This window comes from Mus caroli, chromosome 11, assembly GCF_900094665.2.
Source record: "Mus caroli chromosome 11, CAROLI_EIJ_v1.1, whole genome shotgun sequence".
In the NCBI taxonomy this organism is placed as follows: domain Eukaryota; kingdom Metazoa; phylum Chordata; class Mammalia; order Rodentia; family Muridae; genus Mus; species Mus caroli.
The window spans coordinates 81891865-81916240 of record NC_034580.1 but is presented as its reverse complement, the minus strand read 5'-3'; the positions used below and the strand labels follow the sequence as shown (position 1 = coordinate 81916240).

Genomic DNA, 24376 nt, shown 5'->3' with positions numbered 1-24376 from the left:
ATTTGTAGCTATCTATCTATGAAAGATGAGGAAAATTCTTAAACTCAGAGAGCACCACTTGTCCACTGTCACACGTGACATTTTTTAACTTTTGTTGTCTGGGAGAATTGTAGTATTATCACTTGGAGGTAGTTTATAGCTGTATCATCTGATATTTATTCTTTTGAATTTATCTGGGGTCTGATAGCCAAACCCACAAGGACTTTATGTAACAAAATAGTCAAAATGATGAAATTATTTTACATTGTCAAATGAAAGATAAACTTTCCCCCAGTGAATATAACTTTATAAGTCATATCTTAGCCACCTAACTTTTCTGGGCAGCCTAGCCAGCATGATAATGTCAAACTTTCTAGGGTTCCCAAGAAACTTACCAAATGCAAGGAGTGGTTGGTGGTGCTGCTGTGCACCCGCTCCATCTCACAGGACAGAGCTCGCTTCCTCTGGTGAATCATTGAGGCTTATGAGGCTTTTTGTTTTTGTTTTCTTAATATTGCTAGCTTCTTAGTTGAATTTCTCTTTTGTAATTGAACTCTTTTCTTTAAATTTCTTTAGCCTTAGGAGATAATGTTTGAGTTATCTTTTATGTTAAAGCAGAAGTAAACTAAACTATTACAACTTGAGTAACATTTAAGTTAAATATGGGAATACATAAAGAATCCCAGCACCCACACTTGACAGACTGAGTCAGAGGGACCTGGAGTTTGAGGCCAACCTGGTGTATATATGGCCTGTCTCAAAAAATTAATTTTAATGAATAGATAGAACAATATAATACAATGCAATATGACCCAGTACAAAAACAACAGCCTGTGTGGATCAAAGGTAGGGCTCCTTCCTTACCTGTAATCCCAGCCCTCAGAAACCCAAGGCAGGAAGATTATGAGTCCAAAGCTAGCATGAGCAACATACTGAGATAATGTCTGGAGACAAACAAACAAACAAACAAACACCAACTACCTACCCTGTGAGGGATGAGAATGTTATTCAGTAGCCCTGCACTAGCCTAAGATTCTCTTATGACCTACAGAAGAGTTAAAGTACTACAAAGAATTCCAAACAATGTTGTTAGCATTATTTGATTAACACACGAGTGTGTCTCCACCCTGCTCCCTTTTCTTTATGCCATGCTTTGCCTCAGTGTCCCTGGATGACTCACTGTTGCTGGCCCTTTGCTGTTGGAGCTTTGTGTCTGCCCTAGACTGTTTGTTTTATGTTTTGTTTTGTTTTTTTCTCTAAGACCTTCATGGCTTGCTCCTTGACCTTCAGGTTTCTTGTCAAATGTCAGGAGAGGTTTTTCTCAAGTTACTCGGCCTAAAATAGAAACTACTAGGGTAAGTGAAGTGGCTCAGTCGGTAAAGTGCTTGCCTTGCAAGCCTGGGTTAGAGTCCAGGTCCCAGGGGAGAATGGTACATGTGGTAACTCGTGCTTGTAACCCTGGCCGAGGTGGGTCCCTTGGAGTGCTCCAAGCCAGTGAAAAGACTGTCTTCAGTAAGGGGCACAGTGCTCCTGAGGAATGAATGACAGCTGAAGTCAGTCCTCTGCCCTCCACATGGCATTTGCAAACAAACAGGCTGATATCTGTACCAGTTCCACCTTGATGGCCTTGCTTCACTTCTGCTGTAATGCTCGCTGCTGTGAAGGAAACCTCGCCTCTTCCCACTCGGAGGCAATTTCCGTGATACACAGGAGTGCTTACAATAGTTGTTAAATTTGTGTTGTAGAAAACTTGTACATGTATTTACCCAATTCTAATTTTTGTCTTAGAACGGTTGCTAACAATAATGGTTAATAGCTTAGTAAATGGTTTAAAATGTATAGATAGCATGGGCTGGAGAGATGGCTCACCAGTTAGCATCACTTGCTGCTCTTCCAGAGGACTTGAATTCATTTCCCAGCCCCTGTGTGTTGGCTTGTTCACAAAGTACCTGCAATTCCAGGTGCACCCAATGCTTCAGGCCCTTGTGGGCTCTTGTATTCATGTGCACATCACCATACACAGAATTAAAAATAAAATATTTAGAGCATTAGTTTTATGCATGAACTGTTGTGAAGGTTTAGATAAACAGGAAAACGCCATAGTTCTAGTCAGAAATGAACTAGCTAAGTAGTCTTGCATGTTTTCCCCTAGTTGATGAAACTTGTCTTTTATGTGCACAGAAGACTAATGTGTTCCACTGAGTTTTGGGGTTTGTTTTGTTTTATGCTTATTTAGGAGGAAAAATCGGCCTGGAACTTTACATTTGTAGAAGCAGACATCCTTTCTAGGAACAGTTGAAGCAGTCATTAGTACAGTGTGTTCCATTTCTGAAATACGTTCTCACATGCTTTGACTTTCCTTGATGTGAACAGTCTGCAGTTGGACTTTTACTTCAAATATTTTTTTAAAGATTTATTTATTATTATATCTAAGTACACTGTAGCTGTCTTCAGACACACCAGAAGAGGGTTTCAGATCTCATTACGGATGGTTGTGAGCCACCATGTGGTTGCTGGGATTTGAACTCAGGACCTTCAGAAGAGCAGTCGGTGCTCTTAACCACTGAGCCATCTCTCCAACCTTACTTGAAATTTTTAGCAATTTTCATTTTTTTAAATTTATTGTAGCTCACAAAAATTTCTTGATATTTTCTGAACCTTTCATGGACTAATCTTCATGTGATTTATAATTGGGTGGTTAAAGCCTAGTTTAAGAACCATTTTATTGTCTGATGATGTTACTCAGTGGCAGATTACTGTTCTAGCCTAATCCCCAGTACAACACCCCCACACACACACAAACACAGACACACACACACAAGGACATTCTGTTCTAACCCTTAAAAGGAGTGGCTACCATTGGGGAAAGTCCTATCCTGCTTAGTATGTATTTCTTTAGTCAACTCTTAGAGGAGTCATGGATTGAGGAATGTGTCACTGTGTATAAATGAGTTCCTGATGGAAACTGTTGTTTTTTGTGCTGTACCTTTTGTCTGTGGAATATAACAGGACATGTATCAGGTAATTGCCCCACACAGGTCTTACCCTTACCTGCCTGTCTAGAACATCTCTGTCAGTCTATAAGTAGGACTGTAGCTTCGTCTTTGTAATGGTAAAAGCAATGGGCAATTTAAAGATGTCTTTTCTTTAAATTATTTGGTGTGTTTAATTCATGGCCATTATCACAGTGTTCTTTGTAGATTTAATTATAATAGATTGTTAGAGGCTAGGTGTTTTGGTATTATTAGAGCTTGGTATTGGGGAGGGCTAGAAAAATAAATCAGTAGTTTGAAACAAATGTGAGCATTTGTGCCACCAATGTGAGAATGTTACTAAGTCAACTGCGGAATTCAGCTGAAGTGTCTTATTAGCGAAAGTCCCCATGTAGTGACTTTTTAAAACCTGTGTACTGCTACTGGCGGCTCACAAATCTTAATTTGTTAATCTCTTTATTAAAGATGTGCATGGGAAGGGCTTGGTGTTTTGTGTGTGAATCTAAGCTGTACTTGAGTAAGATGTATTGAAATGGGGAGAAGGACACGCAGCCTTGGGGTCATTTGTTTCTTTAACAGAAGAGCTACATTTATGTAAGCCTCTCCCATCAACACAGAAAGGATATTTTAATTCATGCAGTGAGGAAATTGAAGTTTCTTTTTTATTTTTTTTCCCCCGTTTCAGGAGGCAAAACTAACAGATCAGTTGCCACTCATCATTGTCTGTGATCGGTTTGACTTTGTCCATGACCTGGTGCTGTATTTATATAGAAACAATCTTCAGAAGTATATAGAGATATATGTCCAGAAGGTAAGCACTTTGGTTTTTAGATAATTTAAACGTTATCACTACAGCATTTTGGGTTCTTCTCATTGTGCCTGGTAAGAATGGTCTGCTAGAGTCGCTTTCCATGGTTCTCCTCAGCTCCGTCTTTTCGTTTATTACAGTGTTACATCCATGCCAGAGTGTGAAGTGTGAGAGAGAGCTACTGTAGTCTAAAGGGTTGAAAAGTCTAGGAACCAAAGCCCAAAGCACATGGCTTAAATTAGGTACTAGAGACTTTTATCAACTTCAGGATACTCTAGTGATGCTTTTGTGCTTAGTAATCTTCCATAGTCACCTTTGCTGTTGTTACTTTTGTACTTCAGCGTTTGGAGCGATCCTTAGGTAGAGCTGACTAACCATAGCAGCGTGGGAGACCATAGGCTGAGTGCTCCCTGCTTATTAGGATGAGGTCTTTCTAGCTAGACTTTTCCATCATCTGACCATAATTTTAGATTCATAGTTTATTACTAATTTTTTTTAAAACAGGGCTTTAAAAAGAAATGGTCTTTATGTTTTTCATTCAGTTTTGCTTATTAATGTAATTCTTTTTATTTTCTCTTTTTTAAACAGGTAAATCCAAGTCGACTTCCTGTGGTTATTGGAGGATTGCTGGATGTTGACTGCTCTGAAGATGTCATTAAAAATTTGATTCTTGTTGTGAGAGGTCAATTCTCTACTGATGAGCTTGTTGCTGAAGTCGAGAAAAGAAACAGGTGTAGCACTGTTTTCTCTCTTTATAACACACAAGTTTGTCACTCCTGGTAGTGTAGAAGAGTTGAAATACAGCTGACTGACTTGAGTGTGGCTTCTCAGCACATGGGGTAAATCACAGAGGCCGCTGACAGGAGGGTGACACACTTGCTCTTAGAGTTGAAAGGTTTTGTTTCTGTCATTTTCCCCTGAAATGTGACTGTATTTGTATAGTTCGGAGAAGTCTGTGCAGTTTTTAACACAGTAATTCTGGGTTCTGTTGTTCTTACTAGATTGAAGCTGCTGCTTCCTTGGCTTGAGGCCAGAATTCATGAGGGCTGTGAGGAGCCTGCTACTCACAATGCACTAGCCAAAATATACATTGACAGTAACAACAACCCAGAGAGATTTCTTCGTGAAAATCCTTATTATGACAGTCGTGTTGTTGGGAAGTACTGTGAGAAGAGAGACCCCCATCTGGCTTGTGTTGCTTATGAGCGTGGCCAGTGTGATCTGGAGCTCATCAATGTGAGTACTGTGCTGAGTGTGTACAGAGATCCCTGTAGTTCTTTAACTAGTTGTATTTCCAGTTAGCAAATTTTGAGATTCTATATGATTTTTTAGTTAATGTGTAACAGTTTTAGGCAGATGTGTGCTTTTTAAAACTTTATTTGGAAATAATAGTAAACCTAGGTCTGATTTGACATGGATTAGCTTTGCTTGGGTGCTTGTACACGGCCTGCCACACAAAGCATTTTAACTAGGTTACATACCTCATGAATTTGCATCCATTCCGGTTCTACTTTCTAAGAATGAAGAAGTACCTTTATGTTGGTACTAACAACAGTCAGATATTAACAAGATACTTTGAAAAGCTTGTTTTCAGTCTTGTCAGGGTTTTCTGTAGTTTAGGATCACAATTGTGTCCACTCTTTAGCCTCTTTATTCTAAATTAGTTCTTGGAAATTTGTTTTTGTTTGTTTATTTTGTTTTTAAATGATTGATACCTTTGGTAAACTCATTTTTTATTTGTATTTTGTTAGTTTTTTTGTTTTTGTTTTTTGGGTTGGTTTGTTTTGGTGAAATAGGTGCATAACCAAATTTTCCATTGTAAAGTGAACATCTAAGTGGCTTTTGGTGAGTTCAGTGTTGCAGAATCACCACTCTTATCCAGGCTCTCAGCACTGAGAAAGGATACCTTCTTTTTCAGTAAATCTCCATACACTCCCTTCCCATAGAACCTCACAACTGCTAAACCACACCCAACCCCAATGGATTTCCCTGTTCTGTAATTTTTTTAATTAAAGTATTTATTACTTGTGCACAAGTATGTAGCAGTCAGAGGACATTTGTGGGAATCCATTATCTTCTCAGTAGATATGGGTCTCATGAACTGATCTCTGGTCATCAGCCTTGGTGACAAGTGACCTTACCTACTAAGCCATTTTGCTGGCTCCTGAACATTTGATGTAGATGTATGGTCTCCATTTCCTCCTTTTCTGAGGTGTTGAGACTGCATGTGCTGGGAGAGTACTGTATAAGTGAGCTCCGTGCCTGGCCACAGGAAAACAGTCCTCAGTTTCCCTCTGTCACTTTGCTTTGTAGCTAAAACCAAGTGTTTCAATAATGGTTTTCTATAATTAGATTTTCAGATCCAATTTCTACTCAGAGTACTGTTTAAATGATATTTGCCCCATGCTGTTGGATTCAGAAGCTCATTTTCTTTCTTTATGTCTCCAGTCTCCACTGAATTGTCCACTTTCCATTCAGGAGTCCTCATAAACAGATGATGCACATGTCCTTCCTCCTTGTCTCTCCTTAGCCTTTGTAACATAAGACATTCTTACTGGGCTGATGACTACTTCAGCCCTTTCTCCTTTTATCAGTTATGGGTTAGAGCTCAAGGGTAGAAGACTGGGCCGCCATGAGTGAGGTCCCGCTTACAAATCCCAGTGCTGAAAATAAATTCTGTCATATTTATTGGTCAGTATTCTTGAATTCATAGATTCCTGTTGTACTCTTTGAATTACAATCCATTACTGTAATTTCTGTTGGCATGCAAATTGTTGCCTGATTGTTTTGAGGCACTTCAAGGCTCATTGTGCAACTTTCCCAGCTTAGAGTTGCTCTTATTCTTCAGGCATCCCCCAACCTTTTTAATGAAAGATGCCACTAGTAACCAAGTTCTATCTTGAAGGTTCCTTCTAGAATTGTTCAGTGGTCAGACCTTAGAAACTTATGTATGTATGTATGTATGTATGTATGTATGTATGTATTTATGTACTTTCAAAGATGATGCATATTTACATGCAGGTATATGGAGAAGTAAGTGTGCAGTAGCTAATAAAACACTGGAAGAAAGTTTTGAAGGCAACTAGATCTGTATTGGAGTGTAATACAAAGCTATAATTTCAGGTTAATATAAAACTAATGCTTTAACATCAAAAATAAGCTAAATATGCTAGTGTGTGTCTGTAGTTCTAGCATGTGAGAAGTAAAGGCAGGTAGGTATAGGACTTTGGAGCTCAGAAACGTGAGACCACCATCTCAAGAAAAATAAATATGCAGTAGTGGGGGTCTTTTTAAAAGCACTTAAATTTTTCCCCCATCCTTTAGTTTCAGTTAAAATATTTGTCTGTGATATTCCCAAGATTCTATATAGAAATAATAGATTTTTAAAAAAAAAAGAGTTGATATGATTACAAATAACTTTCAGACTCATCTGTAGTTTTTACTATTTGCACTGAAATTAACCTTTGCTATTTTAATTAGGTTTGCAATGAGAATTCCCTCTTCAAAAGTCTTTCTCGCTACTTAGTCCGTCGAAAGGATCCAGAATTGTGGGGTAGTGTGCTACTGGAAAGCAATCCATACAGAAGACCATTAATTGACCAGGTAAGAATCACAAAAATGTTTCCAATCATTTTTACTTGGAATACTTTCCTATCATATATCCAAATATATTTAAATGGGTCATATTTAACTATAACAGAAGGCAGAAAAAGTGAAAAAAAAAACATTAAAATTATACTATATAAATGTAAAATCGTGTATATGTGTAAAATATTATAAGGAAAGTGAAGTCTAAAAACATAAAATTATCTTAAGTTCATCACCACTAAAGAAAGGGAATAAATTAGGATTGACTAAAAGTAGTTAGCTGACACAGGACCAAAATCAAGACATTTACAAAGGTACATCAGCACCCAGTGAGGATTGATAATTCAAAAACAAAAAAATCCAAGTAATTTTGGGGTATGACAGCTTATGCCTGAAGTCCCTAGTACTTAGGAGTTTGAGAGAGGAAGAACATGAGTTTGAGTTCACCTTGTCCTATGACTGTAGCAAGATTCTATCTCAAATTCTTTTCTAAAAGTCCAAGTAAGCATCATGGAGATTGTTAAGTTCTGGTCCCTAGCATCACATAAAAACCCCTGTATGTAACTGTAGTGCTGGGTAGACAGAGACAAGAAGATCTCTCGGGCATGTTGTCAGCTAGTCCAACCAGATGGATGAGCTCCAGCTTCAGGGAGAGACTTGTCTCAGAAGTAAAGTAACACGTGACTGGGCAGGACACTGTATCACCTTTGGATACATGCACCTGTACATTCATGCACACAAACACAGGAATAGCACACTCCATACCCAAATCAGTTAACACAGCACTGAAGTTAAGATTTTTATACCTATATGAAATTGAAATCTTGAATTTAAAGTGCTAATTGTTGCTTGTTGTTAAAATGATTCTTAAATTCTTCTGATAAACAAAAAGACACAGCATTTTGAAGAATAGATTACTAGCTCACTCTCTATAAAGTGGTTCCAAGGCACATTCCCAAGTAGATAACAAAGCTTCCTGCAATCACATGGCATCTGAGCACATGAAAGTAGCAGAACAAGAGCTGTTCAATTTCTCATCTGTGCCTAGGGATTTGAAAATAAGAATCCATAAAGAAACAGTGATACGTTATTATGGATAGTGTCTTAACAGGGAAGTGAGAATTGCGTAATCACTAATGGTAGCATCATAATTATAAACGTGTTCATGCATATTTGTGTAAAAGATCTTTGAGTAGAAGGGTCCTTTTCCTTCTATTTGAGGTTTTCCAATGAAAAGCTAACTAACTTGTTCTTACCAGGCAATGTCTTTTTAAAAATACCTTGTTTTGTTTTTTTTTTAAACTATTCCATGTATATCCTTTGTAGGTTGTACAGACAGCCTTGTCTGAAACTCAGGACCCAGAAGAAGTGTCAGTAACTGTGAAGGCTTTTATGACAGCAGATCTTCCTAATGAGCTCATTGAACTGCTGGAGAAAATTGTTCTGGATAACTCTGTATTCAGTGAGCACAGGTATGCTATGCTGCCAGAGGGTTGCATTGGCTTCCTCGGCCTCACTTTGTGGCCTGTTGGTTTGGGGAAGGAAGAGAAAACAAAGAGAACTGACAGTTTTCTGGATTGTTCTCCTAATACCCTCTCTTCTCACCCTGACCCTTGAGACAAATAACCCTCTAGTGTCACAGTGGTGTTTCCTCCATTGATGACTTTTTAAACATTGTGGTTCAATGTCTTGGTTTCTTAAGGAATCTGCAAAACCTCCTCATCCTCACTGCAATTAAGGCTGACCGAACACGTGTTATGGAGTATATTAACCGCCTGGATAATTATGATGCTCCAGATATTGCCAACATTGCCATCAGCAATGAGCTGTTTGAAGAGGCATTTGCTATTTTCCGGAAGTTTGATGTCAATACTTCAGCAGTGCAGGTAAATCTTGAAATTACATGAATTGAGATATTGACGATAATGTCTTCTCTTGATGCAAAGAATGCATTGTCTTGTGAGAGTATGCACAGATTGCTATCACAGTAGAGTAATCATAAAATGCTATCCATTTAAATATAACTATGTTGGGTGAGATCCATTTTACTGTAACACCAATTCAAAAATATTGCCCAGGTGTTGATTGAACATATTGGAAACCTGGATCGTGCATATGAGTTTGCTGAACGCTGCAATGAGCCTGCTGTTTGGAGTCAACTTGCAAAAGCTCAGTTGCAGAAAGGAATGGTGAAGGAAGCCATTGATTCTTACATCAAAGCAGATGATCCTTCATCTTACATGGAAGTTGTCCAGGCTGCCAATGCCAGCGGTAAGACTTCTTGTCTTTATGTCCTGAGACCTCTTAAAAAATTACTAAGCCAAGCATTAAGGTGTTTGAGTTTTAATTGTATAGAGGTCAGACACTCCCTGGTTACTTGTGAAAACTTTTACTCCAGCATCTTGATCTAGACTGACTGAATTTAGAAAGTCCCTGGAGAAAGTTCATTTTGTTTTGAGGTCTGATAAAATCCTGGATAGAGCTTTGGAATATAACTTTAAAGTGGGCAGAAGTATCAAGCAGTTTCGGGGCAATAATAATATAGATATGTATTTTTATACTCTTAAGTATATCCACTTTATATTTGCCATTCTAAGTGATGTCTCTTTGAAAAAGGAGTTAAGCTGGTGTGGTGATGTACACCTGCCAGTGAGGTAGGATGCCTTAAACTCTGGGACTGCCTAGGCTATTTAGATAGCCTGACACTCAAAAAAAATTGTCAGGGGGGACTAATAGCACATCTGACATACTTGCTTGGAAATACAAAACAAGGGTGCTAGTTTACGGACTTATTCTTCTCTTTATCTAGGAAACTGGGAAGAATTGGTGAAGTATTTGCAGATGGCACGCAAGAAGGCTAGAGAGTCCTATGTGGAGACAGAATTGATATTTGCACTGGCTAAAACAAACCGCCTTGCAGAACTAGAAGAGTTCATCAATGGACCAAATAACGCTCATATTCAGCAAGTGGGTTTCCTATTTAATTTGCCCCCCAGTCCCTGTGCATGTGTGTCTGTCCGTCTGTCTGTCTGTCTGTTTTCAATGGGATGCTTACATCAAAGTGCATGTGAAGGCCAGAGGACAGGCTCTTATTTTTATTCCTCAGGAATTATCTACTTAGGAGAAAAGACAGGGTCTCTTGTTGGCATAAGTCTCACTAAGTAGTTTAAGCTAGCTGGCCAGCGAGCACAAAGGACTGATCTACCACTAGCTTGGTGCTGGGATTCCAAGCATATACAACACCTGAATCTGTGGGTCATGGGTATTAATTAACTCACATTCTAGTGTTTGCAAGGCAAGTTTCTCATTTTAACACATGATTGAGTTCAATGATTGAGTAATTTTATCATTCTGGGTGAATCAACATTTTAGGGCTATGAAATTCAACTGTTCTTAGGATATAGAGTGTGTGTATGTTCATTTTATTTGTAATTTTTGAGATAGAATTCCTCAGTGGCGTGAAGAATGGGTATTTGTTACTCCTGCCTCAACTTCTGGGTGCTGAATTTTACAGCATTTTCAACTAAACCTATCTGTTCCTTTGTAGTAAGATAAGAATTTGGAAAAGGGATTAGGCTGAAACCTGTGTTGTACTGATCATGGATTGCTTTTCCTCCTTAGGTTGGTGACCGTTGTTATGATGAAAAAATGTATGATGCTGCTAAGTTGTTGTACAATAATGTTTCTAACTTTGGACGCTTGGCATCTACCCTTGTTCACCTTGGCGAGTATCAGGCAGCAGTTGATGGTGCCAGAAAAGCTAATAGTACTCGAACATGGAAAGAGGTAATCTAAACCCAAGTTTGAATGATGAATTAACAGTTTGTTTGAATTTTTTTTCTCTTGTACTGTTGTACTGTTTTTTCTTTTCTGTTGATTTGAAATAATTGCACAGTTTTACATTTGGGTTCTCATAGTGGAAAATGTTTATTCTAGGTCTGCTTTGCCTGTGTAGATGGGAAAGAGTTCCGCCTTGCTCAGATGTGTGGACTCCATATTGTGGTGCATGCAGATGAATTAGAGGAGCTTATCAACTACTATCAGGTAACGACACCAGGTCTTTATGTGAATTGAAACCTTCGTACACATATTCTCTCCTCTAATTGCATTTTTTCTTTATGTAGGATCGTGGATATTTTGAAGAACTCATCACCATGTTGGAGGCAGCCTTGGGACTGGAGCGAGCTCACATGGGAATGTTCACAGAGCTAGCTATTTTGTATTCTAAATTCAAGCCACAGAAAATGAGAGAACACCTGGAGTTGTTCTGGTCGAGAGTGAATATTCCTAAGGTAACCAACCAGTCTTCACCACTGCGTAGCTCTAATAATTTAAAATACCATTTTCGCCGGATGTGCGCACGCCTTTAATCCCAGCACTCGGGAGGCAGAGGCAGTCGGATTTCTGAGTTCGAGGCCAGCCTGGTCTACAAAGTGAGTTCCAGGACAGCCAGGGCTACACAGAGAAACCCTGTCTCGAAAAATCCAAAACAATAATAATAATAATAATAATAAATTTTAAAAAATACCATTTTCCCTGTTAGGCTGATTGCAGGAGTCAGATTTTACATCTAAAGCAACTTTATGGTGCAGGTGCTGAGAGCTGCAGAACAAGCTCATCTCTGGGCCGAGCTGGTGTTTCTGTATGACAAATACGAAGAGTATGATAATGCCATCATTACCATGATGAATCACCCCACCGATGCATGGAAGGAAGGGCAGTTCAAAGACATCATCACCAAGGTATGATATACACTCAGAAGTGTGCACTGTGGAAGGAGAAGGCTCCTTGGATAGAAACTGATGTGTAATGCATGCATTTCTATTTTTAGGTGGCTAATGTGGAACTGTACTACAAAGCAATCCAGTTCTACTTAGAATTCAAGCCTTTGCTGTTAAATGACTTGCTCATGGTGCTGTCTCCACGGTTGGATCACACTCGTGCAGTCAATTATTTCAGCAAGGTAACTGTTTTAAACTGAACTTTACAGTGAGGATTTCGATGTACTTGGATACAGTTCTCAACCATGGATATCTTTCTAACAAACTTTATTTTAAAGGTAAAACAGCTACCACTGGTGAAACCATATTTACGCTCAGTTCAGAACCACAACAACAAATCTGTGAATGAGTCACTGAACAACCTCTTTATTACTGAAGAAGATTACCAGGTAAAACCTTTGGATTCTTGTAAATACTTAACATTAGACTCTGATTAGCTTTAACACTGACATGTTCTGTGGTAAAAAAACAAACAAACAAACAAAACCCTGTTAGCCTTCATTTTTAAGTAGCAGGCATGTGGATGCTTAGTCCTTAAATTCAGCAAGGTTTTCGGGATGGGTAAGTGTTCAGGTTTATGACAATTTCCACTCTTTGAGTTAGATATATTTTATATGGAATATGTGGTTCCTCTCCCTCTTACATCCTGATTGCACATCCAAGAGGCACTGATTTTTTAATTAGTCCATAAACTTGACTGCTGTTAAGTGGACTTAACTGTTTATTAATTTCCTCGCCTAATGTCTTAGTATTTGTCATTTAAATTTGCTCTTATGAAAGATAACACATAAATAGAAACTGTCTAGGTTAATCTAATTGCGTTTTTTCCTTCACTTGGCCTGGCTGGGACTTGCCTAGTAGCACAGGCTTCCCTCACAGACATCATACTTGAGTGCTTAGTTAGAGCTCTGTGTCAGCACACCTGGCTCAAAGTCTAGTCTGTAAGAATAGTTTCCTAACAGCTTACGTGCTTGTCTACATTACATTTTCTCCCAATTTCATAGTCATTTAAGTTAGTTAGTATCAGTACTGGATATCTCAAAGAAAATTGCACCTTCAGAAAGTTGTACAGTCCATTTAAGCATTTTATTTATTGTTTTAGAAGTAGATCAAAGACGATGAGTATGACCTGAATACAGGTTACAACTTTCATAGTGTGGTATTTGCATCCTCTACATTGTTATATTTCATGCTGCCATCTAACTGCCTCCATCAGAATGAACTGTGGAACATAAATGTCAAACCGAAAGCTGCTAGTTGACTTCTGAATGGCTTTGTCTCTTAAGGCTCTGCGAACATCAATAGATGCTTATGACAACTTTGACAACATCTCACTTGCTCAGCGTTTGGAAAAGCACGAACTTATTGAATTCAGAAGAATTGCTGCTTATCTCTTCAAAGGCAACAATCGCTGGAAACAGAGTGTAGAGCTGTGCAAGAAAGACAGCCTTTACAAGGTTGGTAAGCGGGTGGGCTGTTCAAGCAATGGGAATTGGCAGTGCGACTCCCTTTTGTGAAGGTGGATTTTAAGTCAGTGCATTTATTGTTGTTGTTGTTTAACTTTCAGTGGTGGTTTAAGTCAGCATGTGTGGGTTAAACTCTGTCCTTCACTGTTTCTTCTGAATAGGATGCAATGCAGTATGCCTCTGAATCTAAAGACACAGAATTGGCTGAAGAGCTCCTACAGTGGTTTTTGCAGGAAGAAAAAAGAGAATGCTTTGGAGCTTGTCTCTTTACTTGTTATGATCTCTTAAGGCCAGATGTCGTCCTGGAAACCGCATGGAGACATAATATCATGGATTTCGCCATGCCCTATTTCATCCAGGTCATGAAGGAATATTTGACCAAGGTAAAGATGCTCAGAAGTGTACTCAGAACTAATAATCCTGAGGATATATAACATTCTACATGCATGTTATTTTTCAAGTTTTTTTCTCTAGTATAAATTATTTAGTTGACCATAAAATGTTCCTATTATATGGATTTTTTTTTTCTTAATAGCTGACAGGTGATATGATTAGGAATGGATCTCAAGCTTTGTCAGTGTTTACTCTCTGTATTCTTACAGTAAATAGTACTCTCTTTTAATATTTGAAATATTTTAATATAGCATTTTAAAATTAATTGCTACAACTTAGATCTCCATGTACTCCCGATTTGTTTGGTTCCAGACTTCATGTCTTTCCTGTTTCTCATGCATTGTATTATTAGTTCCCTAGTCACCACAGATTTTTGATAATCAAGTATATAATTTAAAAAATACTATAGGAAGTTTGCAATTAACCATGTTTCCTAAATGCACATTAAATAACTAAGGATTCAGCCACCTTACAAAATTTGCTGTTCATCCTTGCAACCTCTTTTTGATGTGAGAATAGTTCCTGCTTGCCCAGAGTTAACTAGCTTTATGCATAGAAAATTTAAATGATTTTTAAAAGATTAGTTTTGTCAGAATAAATAAAACTTGAAGTGAAGTCTCTGTTTTGATCTCTTCAGCATGCCTGAGTACAGGGGGGGAACACTACTAACACCCCGCCCCTGTAGAGATGTTTCCCCGGAAGGCCACATAACTAGATACCTTGTGTTGCTCTTACCGTTTTTTATAGGAGTAGTACTTTATATGTAAGTTCAGTGTGATTAGAACAGTTGCCACAGCTTAGCCACAGGTGAGGGGAGCTTCTTTCTTATGCATAATGAATGCCACCTTTTGAGACCTGGCTGCTGTTAACCTAAATGCTGTCCATTTTCCTAGCCATTAAGCTGCTTCCTTTCACACTGACTTAGCATAAATTCTTGTGCAGTGAGCTTTGAAGTTACACAGGATTCTAAGTTTTGCTTCCGTACGCCCTTGACTTCCACTCGCTCCTCCCTTTTTTAGTGGTTACATGTTTCTCCCCTGAACCTTTGTTGCTGATTCTACCTTTTTATGCTCAATATGGAATTTGATTTTTTTTTCTAAGCTGCACCTTCTGAATTCCTTTGCAGGTTGATGCAATAAAGGAAAAGGTGAAAGTTGATTCTTTTGCATCTTTAAGTCTGGAGACTAAGTCTAAGGATTTGCATGATTTTTTCCCTTCCTTTTCTACACTGCTGCTGCTGCTTTTCCCCCCAATAAATTTTCACTAAGCCTCTGCAAGTCCCTTGAAACATAACTATAATAGAGCTGTAGGACATTAGTAGATGTTTGCTACTAATCGGCTAATAGGCTTTAGGAAGGGCAGGAGGCTAATCAGTAGTTGGTTCACAGTCTCTCTTCATATATTATTAAAACTGAGCATGGTGAGTTTCAATATTAATTCCAAACTATCAGGAAATTTCTTTTCCCTGTCAGGGTATCTGGAACGTACTAGGACTTTCTTAATATTTGAAATAAATTAAAACATCTTCTTTTTTTATTTTGTGAGCTTGCCTGACAGTTGTTGAATTTATATCTGTATGTACATGCCCTAAGAGGCCTTTGGAGTTCTGTGGGGCTGTTTTTTGTTTGTTTGTTTTCTGGGTTTTTTTTGTGGTATTGAAGGACTGTGATCCAGTTTCTGATCTCTTGATTCTTACTAATTTTTTTTGCTGAAAGTAGATACAAGAGATACTAGCTGCTTCCGAAGAGACTTTCCTCATGTTTCTCCAGGTGTCCAGTTCTCATGGTGCTAGTCCATTTTTTAAGAAGAGCCAGAATCTTTTCAATCATGACAGAGCCAAGTTTGCTGCAACTGTTATTAAGCAACATGGATTATCTCTGTGTATAACAAGGCAATATATTAACACCTATCTGTAATTAGCACGCCTTCAAAACTACCGAAATTTGCTGTCAAGTTGATTCGTTGGCTCATCATCCAAGAATGCCAAATTTAGGCATCATTTGGTTGCTGCTTTCTTCATTGGCTTATCTCTTTCCCAGTATAAACAAAATGAACTTTAAAACTTACTCCTGGTATAAAATTATGGCTAGAAAGCGGAGGGGAAGTAAAGGAGTGTTAAATTTTTAATGATTTGGGTGGGGCCAATGCCTTGGGATTATGTTGTTCAGACTGGAGTCACCACTGGAACTTAGGGCAAACCTGAGTAAATGCATTGTGTGTGAGACCCTTCAGCAGCTAGTAAGCAAGGCAGCTAGAAAGCGTGTGTGTGAAAAATGGGGAATTGAACTGCAGTGTTATGCGTTGTTTTAAATCAAGCATGTACAAGTCATTGCAATTACATCATACTACTCCGAAACATAGAGCATTGCTGTGGGCTGTGTGTGTTCCTTGAGAGCCTGTATGGCACCAGTCATCCTCAGATCTCACTTCTTGCTTCAGTACTTTTGCCTTTTTTTCATGCACACATACACCAGAATAACTGACTGCATGTTAACTTTTACTCTGCAGCATATTGCAGTCTTTGTGGAAAAGCCTTTTGCATTTTAGTGGATTTTCAATATTACAAATGGAACTGATTTCAGAGACATGCTTATGTTAAATTTTTCTTTTTAAACCCAGGGATCAGAAACTTTTGTTACAGCTCTTAACAAAAGCTTGTGTTCATAAAATCTCCTCCCATTTTTCTTCTTTGTGCAATCTAAATTGGGCTTAAACAAAAGTTGGATGTTCCTGTGCCAGAGGCTATCCCATTCTATAAAAACATCAACATTTTTGCTTATGTTGGTGTTTCTCCTCTGGAATTTGTGCTTTTCTTCCTCCCTGCCTATGTCAGTGACCGGGCAGTTAGGTAATGCTGGCTCTTCTAGTCTCCCATGTGTTTCCGTTTCAGACCTGTGTTCAGCATTTAATCAGACATTAACTTTTGTATGTGTCTGTATACTTAAGATTTTTTTTCCTTCAAAGTCTGGGGTTGTATTATATAGTGCTGGGTTTTTTGTTTTTTGGGGGTCTTTGTTTGTTTGTTTGTTTCATTTTTTTCTATCTCTTAGGAGTTACTTAGACATAGACATCCACGTGTTCCCTGTATAACCCCTCTGTACATCATTCTCACACACTAGCTAGGTCAGCAGCCCATGTGACCTTGACGGCAGAGCTGTGCTTTAAATTCCACAGATGGATAACTTTTGTTGTAAAGTTGGATGCCAAATAGTGGGTATTTCACATGACCCTTACATTCCATGGTAGTCTTTAATTTGATATTAGGATAATTTGTAAGATACTATAGAGGCTATGAAATAAGAAAATAGTATGTAAAATGAAACCAATACTCAGGGATACACAATGAGACTACGTCTCCCACCCCCACCCCACCCCAAAACCCCACAAACCCCAAAACCAAACAAAGCAAACCCATCTTCCTTAGGGTAGGCAGCCTACTGAAGCCTCTCTAAAGCTCTTTGACTGGATTAGACCTGGATCGCCTTTACCATGGAGTAGTTAGAACTAAGTATAAAACGTTGTCTGGAGCGGCTCAGCTGGGTCGGGTGCTCACCACTAAGCTTCACTTGATTCTCTCCCGGGATCCACACAGCAGCATGGGAAAACTGACGTCTGTAAATTGTCCCCTGACTTTCATATGTACATCGCCCCCCAAAACATACATGTAATTTTTGAATACTGTCCTAATCCCCTGCCTGTGTGTACACACAAAGGCACTATTTTAATTTTCCAGTAGAACCCAGGTACTGCTTTAGCATTTTAAAAAGATCTAGTTTTTAAACTGTTTTTCATGCTCCCTTCTACACTCAGATTCTTAGCATACTTGGCCTTCAAAACAGCACATAGAACACTCAGATTTGAGAATTAGTTGTAGAGAAAACCTGGCTCAGATGCCAACTTTTAAATATAGTTTGAAATACAAATAAAGTATAAAGTCAGTGAAAGTGTCTGATACAGAAGAGTCCGTAACACCAGGTCCTATTATTTTTCTCTGGTGTGCCAGGGATGAAATTGTGTTAGCCCATAATAGCCCACCGGGAACTTCCAGCTTCTTTTCAGCCTCATTCTCTAGAAGGAAAGTCAAGGACTGCTGAAGTGGTCTGCTTCCTCTCCTCCTTGACTCTTACCAGGGTCTGGGCAACGCCACTCCTGCTTTCACTCATACACTTGGGCTGATATTAGCTGATGTTGCCCACTTTGATTAGCTAGGATATAATAGCCACTTATTTCTTTGGCTTCATTAAAAATAAACGCTTTTTTCTCAAAGTTGGGACCAACTCAAGCAATCCCAGTTACTTCTTAGAATCATATACCATTAGTATTTGCATTTTGTCTCAGGCAACTAAGGAAAATTACATTATACAGTAAGATTGCATATGGAGCTACTTGAGAGTTAGGTCTCAAGTCTGTAAAATGTGAGCCTCAGCAGGAGCTAGGCACAGTTGGCAAAACAGCTTATTCTGCTCAAATACTTATCTAGCCATTAGACTCATTTCACGTTTTTGTAAGCCTATTCTGGGGAAGGAAGTTTTGATGGTTCATGAATTCCTTATTACCTCTGATAGTGTATGTATACTTCATTTGAAAAGAGTTTCTTTTCACTTTCTCCCTTGCTCAGGCTGCATCCTAGCATGTCCAGTCTTAGCCTGGCGTGAGCTGTTATGGCATTTATAAATCCCTCCTTCCTGAGGGTTTATAATGACAGTGCTGAAAAACACCTTGACTGAAGTATGAATACTGCCATTGAATTTGAGGGGCCTGAGAATGTTCTTGCCAGTCTGTTTTATTTTGACAGAATTTAACATACTAAGGCTTTTCCACTCTCTGCCATACACCTAAGTTTGTGATGCTTTTGAGGTTCTAACATGACTTGTTTTTCTCTAGGTGGATAAATTAGATGCTTCGGAGTCGCTGAGAAAAGAAGAAGAACAAGCCACAGAGACACAGCCCATTGTTTATGGTAATCTGTCTCTTTTTTAAGTTCAGAGGGCTCCATTAGACCCTTCTTAAATGTAGCAAGCTTGGAAAGGGACACAACATTTGTCAAGTTAAGGAATAGTTCTCTCAGCTATTCACATTTTCTCCTGAGGACCATTTAAAACTCATTTTTTATGGTATCCACTGTGATAATCTTCCATGCATAGAATCTCTCAAAAATAGTCATTAAAGATGCCTAGGCTTTCTTGTTGCCTGATTGATGACTGATCTGTTTGTTCCTAAGTCACTAAGAAAAAGTTCGGTTTTGGAAGAACCAGTATAAGAAGCTTGTCTTCAGTGCGCTTTGGGTAAAGAATGAATCCTAACTGTAAATGTTAACTAGGACAGAGAATGGGGGTTAAGTTTCTATTTGAGAACTTTCCAGAGAGCATCCAAACCCTAAAATAGTTATTTAACGCAGTTTGACTTCTTATACTAGCCCGTGTGGCTTACTTTCCCTTTGCAGCTCACACTTGGTGAATGTTGGGTTTCAGAAGTATGATTGAAAGTTTTATAATCAGATTTTCTTTGGAAGGAAGTATAGAATTAGGACCATTTTGTCTCAGGCAACTAAGGAAAATGACAGTGTGTGCGTCTTTAATATTATTATTATTGCAGATAAACTGTTTGGGGGAATCTATGGGACAGGGTAGTTTTGATGAAGGACTAGGTAGACCTAAATTACATGAGATTTGACATTAATTGAAATAGGGAAAAAAAGATAGCTGTGGTTTTTCACCAGGTATCCATGAACTGCTAGACTTTCATGGAGTTTTAAATAGGGAGTTGAAATAGAGTTAGAATTTTCAATAGTTCAGAAGTGATTCTTTGATAAACCAGTTTCAATACCTGCTTACTAAATAAAATTTTGGTACTACAAGGGGGCACAGGGAACCTGTTGTATTGGGAGTGCAGTAGCTTCCATTCTAGCAGGAGAAGAAATGAGATGCAGGACTAGGGAGGCATTGTGTTTCTCTCTCTAAAAGTTCTTTACATGTCATGTTTTCTTTATGTGGTCAGCAACTATTTCAGCTTCGTCAGCAAGTATTTGATAGAAGGTATATATGTTCTCGTGTTTTTCATACCTAATGCATTGCCTATCTAGTGCATATTTGAATGTGGTTTTTCTACTGCTCTCTAAATTAGCGCTGGATTCTTTGCTGGAACTGTATAAGGTTTCATTGCCATTCAGATGTTTAGAATCAGATATTTAACTTTAACAACTTGTAAAGTTTTCCTGTGCTAAAATTTTGGTCACTAAATGTAATGTGTATTATGTGATAGGCTTGTTGGCAGATGTATGGCCTGGTAATGTCAAATGTGCATGTGTTACTGCTTTAAATATAGGATGGTGTGGCCCTCAGCCCTGCTCCGTTGGCTTTTTTAAGGCAGGAACCTTCTCAGGGTGAGACTGTATTCCAAATTGGGACAGTCAAAAGTGCCCACACACAACTTACTCAGTGAATTGTGAGTGTGCTGCTTGAGTGGGTAAGAGATAGTGCTGAGCCTGGTGCTAACAGATTCTCCTCCTCTTTGTCATCTTAGGTCAGCCCCAGCTGATGCTAACAGCAGGACCCAGTGTGGCAGTCCCTCCCCAGGCACCTTTTGGTTATGGTTATACTGCACCACCATATGGGCAGCCACAGCCTGGCTTTGGGTACAGCATGTGAGATGGAAGCTGATCCTGTAGTCTCCTATTTTCATACTGAAGCATCGTCTACCCACTTCTCAGTTTATAAACGGGGAAACAGGCAACGTGTTCTTGTAACCTTTACTTCATGAAGGACTACTTTTTTGTTCTAACTATAGACTTGGGTCGCCTATGTTAAAACTTTATTTTCACATTCCGCATCATTAGACCTTCTTTTCAAAGGGGAATAGTATTCATGTGGGCTTTTTTCTCCCCCTCATTCTTTGAAGAACTGCTTACTATTCAATCTATTGTGAAGAACCTGATTTGCACTCTGTAGTGTTTAAAGAAACAAAGAAACTCTAATGTTGAATCTCTTAAATTTAGTGTATGTAAACAGCTTTCACTGTATTGTCTAAATGCATTTAAATCTCCTTTATTCAAAGAAAAGCTAAGGTGAAAATACTGGCATGTGACCGTGCAAGACTGTGAGTGCCGACAAAGACAACACTAATCAGCATAGCCTACATTGGATCACAGCGCTCTCCAAACTATTTGAAAAATGCACACAGACAACTTAATGAGTATAAAAGGCCCTTTCCACCTATGCAGGTTTCCCCATTATGCATATAGAAAATGCTAGTGTGTGTTGCTCACTTCATGTGTAACAGGTGCCCTCATGTTGTGCTGTATCCTGTGCTTTTTCTGTGGGACCATTCCATTCAGGAACAAGAAGCACCATGATTCCACGCGTGTGTATTTACTAACCCTCCCTTCCCTGAGGTTTGTGTATGTTGGATATTGTGGTGTTTTAGATCACTGAGTGTACAGAAGAGAGAATTCAAACAAGATATTGCTGTTCTTCAGTTTTGTTTGTGGAATTTGAAATTACTCCAATTTAAAATAAATTACTGGACTGTGGAAATAACATGTAGAATTGCAGTTTTAATTAAATACATCTCAAACCAGAATCGTGGTTTTCATAGTTTCATACTAGATACTGCTGGAGCATTACCGGGAGCCATAGAGGGAAATTATGAAAAAGACATAGATTATGTCATTTACATTCCTGTAGTTATGAAAGATTATACAGCAGTTAGTGAATAGTGGACTCCTTCTCACGTTTCCAGCATTCTAACCAAGTAGCACTCCAGGGCTTTATGCATTTCACGTAACTAAGAAAAGTATGAGTGTTACACTGACTTGAAATAAAGGTATATTTTTTAAAATATCATGGTATTTCTTTTCAACGTAAAGGGCTCCATAATTTAAATTTTTGCCATGGCTGAGAATATTGAATTTACTTCGTTAACAACTTAATTCTCTATAGTTACAGAGCATACTGCCTAGTAGCTTCTATTGCTCTACAACTCTCAGGCTAATTAACATCGGCTTCACATACACACCCTTAGCAAATTAGTATTACTGTTAAAGTCACTTTTCGTTCGTCATAGTGAAAACGTGGGCTCTCAGGCCAGAGCTGCACTGTGTTCCCAGAACTCTACCTACTACCATAAGGAATCAAGACATATATCAGTCAGTTCATTCTTGACTTTTCCTGTACTTGTGAATGATGCTCTTTTCCCTTAATAGAAACAACTTGAAATTTCATGTTTTATGAGTACGGGTGTTTTGCCTGTGCATATGTGCGTACAATGCCCTCAGAATTCAGATGAGGGGCTCAGATCCTCTGGGGTGGGAGTTAAGTTACCCTGTGGGGCCTAGGAATTGAACCTGGTCCTCTGGAAGAACAGTCAGTTCTCTGGAGAACTGAGCTGTTTTTCTGGCCTTACTCTATTGTTTCCTTGAAGATTTTTCCCAACAAAAATTCATCATGTATTGTGTGATGCTAGGTTTCCACTTAAACCATCCATATTGGACAAGTCAGCAGGCTACTGATTTTTTTATTCTCTGTATACCAAGTAATTTTCAGAATTACTAGGCAGATTATCATTTCATGTATATGGGTGTTTTGCCTTCGTGTGTCTGCATATCATATTTGTGCCTGAGAATCTAGTAGACCGTTGCTCCATTCTCTCCAGTCTGTTGGTATTTCGATTCAGAGTGTCTGTATAGTCCAGGCTGGCCTTTGAACTTGAGATCCTTTTTCTCCTCAGCCTCCTGCATGATGAAATTAAAAGTATGCACCACCTGTCAGGTTATCTTTAAATCACAAAATGCCTAGCCAAGGTACCATAATCCACCAAAGTGAATGCTAAGTGAGTTATCACTGGGGTAGGTTCTGGACTAGGAAACTGAAAACAAATGTACTAAATATAAATGTTGCTTGTTCAACAGGGAAATGGGGGAGGGAGATAAATGGGAAATTCATGTGACAAGCTATATGATACATAAAAATGGCCACTACATGAACAAATCTGTGGTTAACAACTATTTATTTCATCATGGCCATATTAGTGCAGCAAGTACCACTTCCTGGTCTTTCTCTAGTGCAGCCATAATCTCACTCAGCCTCAATTGCCAAACTACTAAAGAGATTTAGTTGGTCATTTCTGTCAGTGACAGTAGAAAAAACAAGAGAAGCTTTGTATATTGATACAGAAAACAGGTTTTTGTTATATGGAGCAAAGGAGGCCTTCCCTAGCATGTGAGGCATGAAGGTGGATCCCGAGGACTGCAGTTTGTTGGGTTTCTTTGATACCATGATCTGATTCCAGCACCTGGCATGTGGCAAGTGCTACAGCCCTGAAACACTTATGTTTGGGGAAGCCTGGAGAAGAGAGTGTAAAGTTCTCTAAACTTCTTCCAGTTATTCTCCTTAAAGTGGCTGGTAATTAGTAATTGAGGAAATGTCTACCAAACGCCAAGGTCTGGAACAGTTATAGTCTTGTTTGTCTTGTTCTGGAAACAAGAATCTCACTGTTGACCTGGAATCACACCTTGTTTCAGGGTTGGTTAGTTGATTTTTTAAATGTTATGTATTTTTTGTCTGTGTGGACTCATGTGATAGCTTCCACTTTGTGGGTTCCAGAAATCAATCTCCGGTCATCAGCCTTTAACCACTGAGCCAACTCACCAGCCCTAAATTCATTTGCTTAAGCTTTAAACATGTAGGTATGTTAACATGAGTGTTGATGTCTGTGTTGGGTCCTCTGAAACAGGTAGTCATGAATCAGACACCAAACGTGGATTTTCTGTAAGATTTTAGTTGCAGAGCCATCTCTCCAGCCTCTTGTTTCAGTAAAAATGTTCTATGAAATTAGCTGAGCTCACAAACTAGACACCAGCCTTTTAGACAAAGATATGAACACAAATAGTCATGAGTAAAAAATATTTTTAATCATTTTTTATTCGCTGAAATTTTCATACAAGTATACAGTGTACTATAGAGCCTAGCACCCCCAACCCTTACGCATCTCCCTCTCAGGTTAATCTCTTTCATAACAGTGCACTGAGTTCAACCAATGCTGACACTGTTTGAAAGCATGTGGGGCCATCTACAGGAGCATGGGCCACCTACCAAGGAGGACTTCCCTAAAAAAAGACTTCCTATTGCCCAGCTTTCAGTTCCCAAAGCCTTTCTCCTACCTATGCTGGACAAAAATGCTGCTCTTTTTAACTGCTTCATCAGGCCAAGTGAGACTTTATTGTGAATGTGGGGCTGTGGAGGATCTGATGGCTCCCTGTTCATGTGGACCATCAGCAGGAACACTAGAACAGGGAATCCCTTTCATTTAAGCTAGTGAAAACAGTTTGCTAGTAGCAAACTCCATGGGCTCTGCAGAGTATGCTTTGAGAAC

At 38.8% G+C, this 24376-nt stretch overlaps 1 protein-coding gene across 4 annotated transcripts in view; it reads left to right on the top strand.

Moving 5' to 3' along the window:
* Nucleotides 1-21845, top strand: part of Cltc (clathrin heavy chain) — a 62689-nt gene extending 40844 nt beyond the window's left edge. The window contains exons 15-33 of one of the 4 annotated variants that reach the window (XM_029484013.1): nucleotides 3658-3783; nucleotides 4369-4511; nucleotides 4782-5016; nucleotides 7261-7383; nucleotides 8695-8840; nucleotides 9071-9254; nucleotides 9447-9639; nucleotides 10178-10335; nucleotides 10990-11154; nucleotides 11305-11412; nucleotides 11493-11660; nucleotides 11961-12110; nucleotides 12200-12331; nucleotides 12428-12538; nucleotides 13436-13606; nucleotides 13777-13998; nucleotides 15135-15155; nucleotides 18893-18968; nucleotides 20531-21844. In XM_029484013.1, coding sequence (XP_029339873.1) covers nucleotides 3658-3783; nucleotides 4369-4511; nucleotides 4782-5016; nucleotides 7261-7383; nucleotides 8695-8840; nucleotides 9071-9254; nucleotides 9447-9639; nucleotides 10178-10335; nucleotides 10990-11154; nucleotides 11305-11412; nucleotides 11493-11660; nucleotides 11961-12110; nucleotides 12200-12331; nucleotides 12428-12538; nucleotides 13436-13606; nucleotides 13777-13998; nucleotides 15135-15155; nucleotides 18893-18968; nucleotides 20531-20655 — 2757 coding nt within the window. In that variant the 3' untranslated portion in view covers nucleotides 20656-21844. Of the gene's footprint in view, nucleotides 1-3657; nucleotides 3784-4368; nucleotides 4512-4781; nucleotides 5017-7260; nucleotides 7384-8694; nucleotides 8841-9070; nucleotides 9255-9446; nucleotides 9640-10177; nucleotides 10336-10989; nucleotides 11155-11304; nucleotides 11413-11492; nucleotides 11661-11960; nucleotides 12111-12199; nucleotides 12332-12427; nucleotides 12539-13435; nucleotides 13607-13776; nucleotides 13999-15134; nucleotides 15156-18892; nucleotides 18969-20530 lie in introns of all 4 variants that reach the window. The other 3 variants (XM_029484012.1, XM_029484015.1, XM_029484014.1) reach the window with 3 other exon arrangements.
* The last annotated feature ends 2531 nt before the right edge of the window (nucleotides 21846-24376 follow it).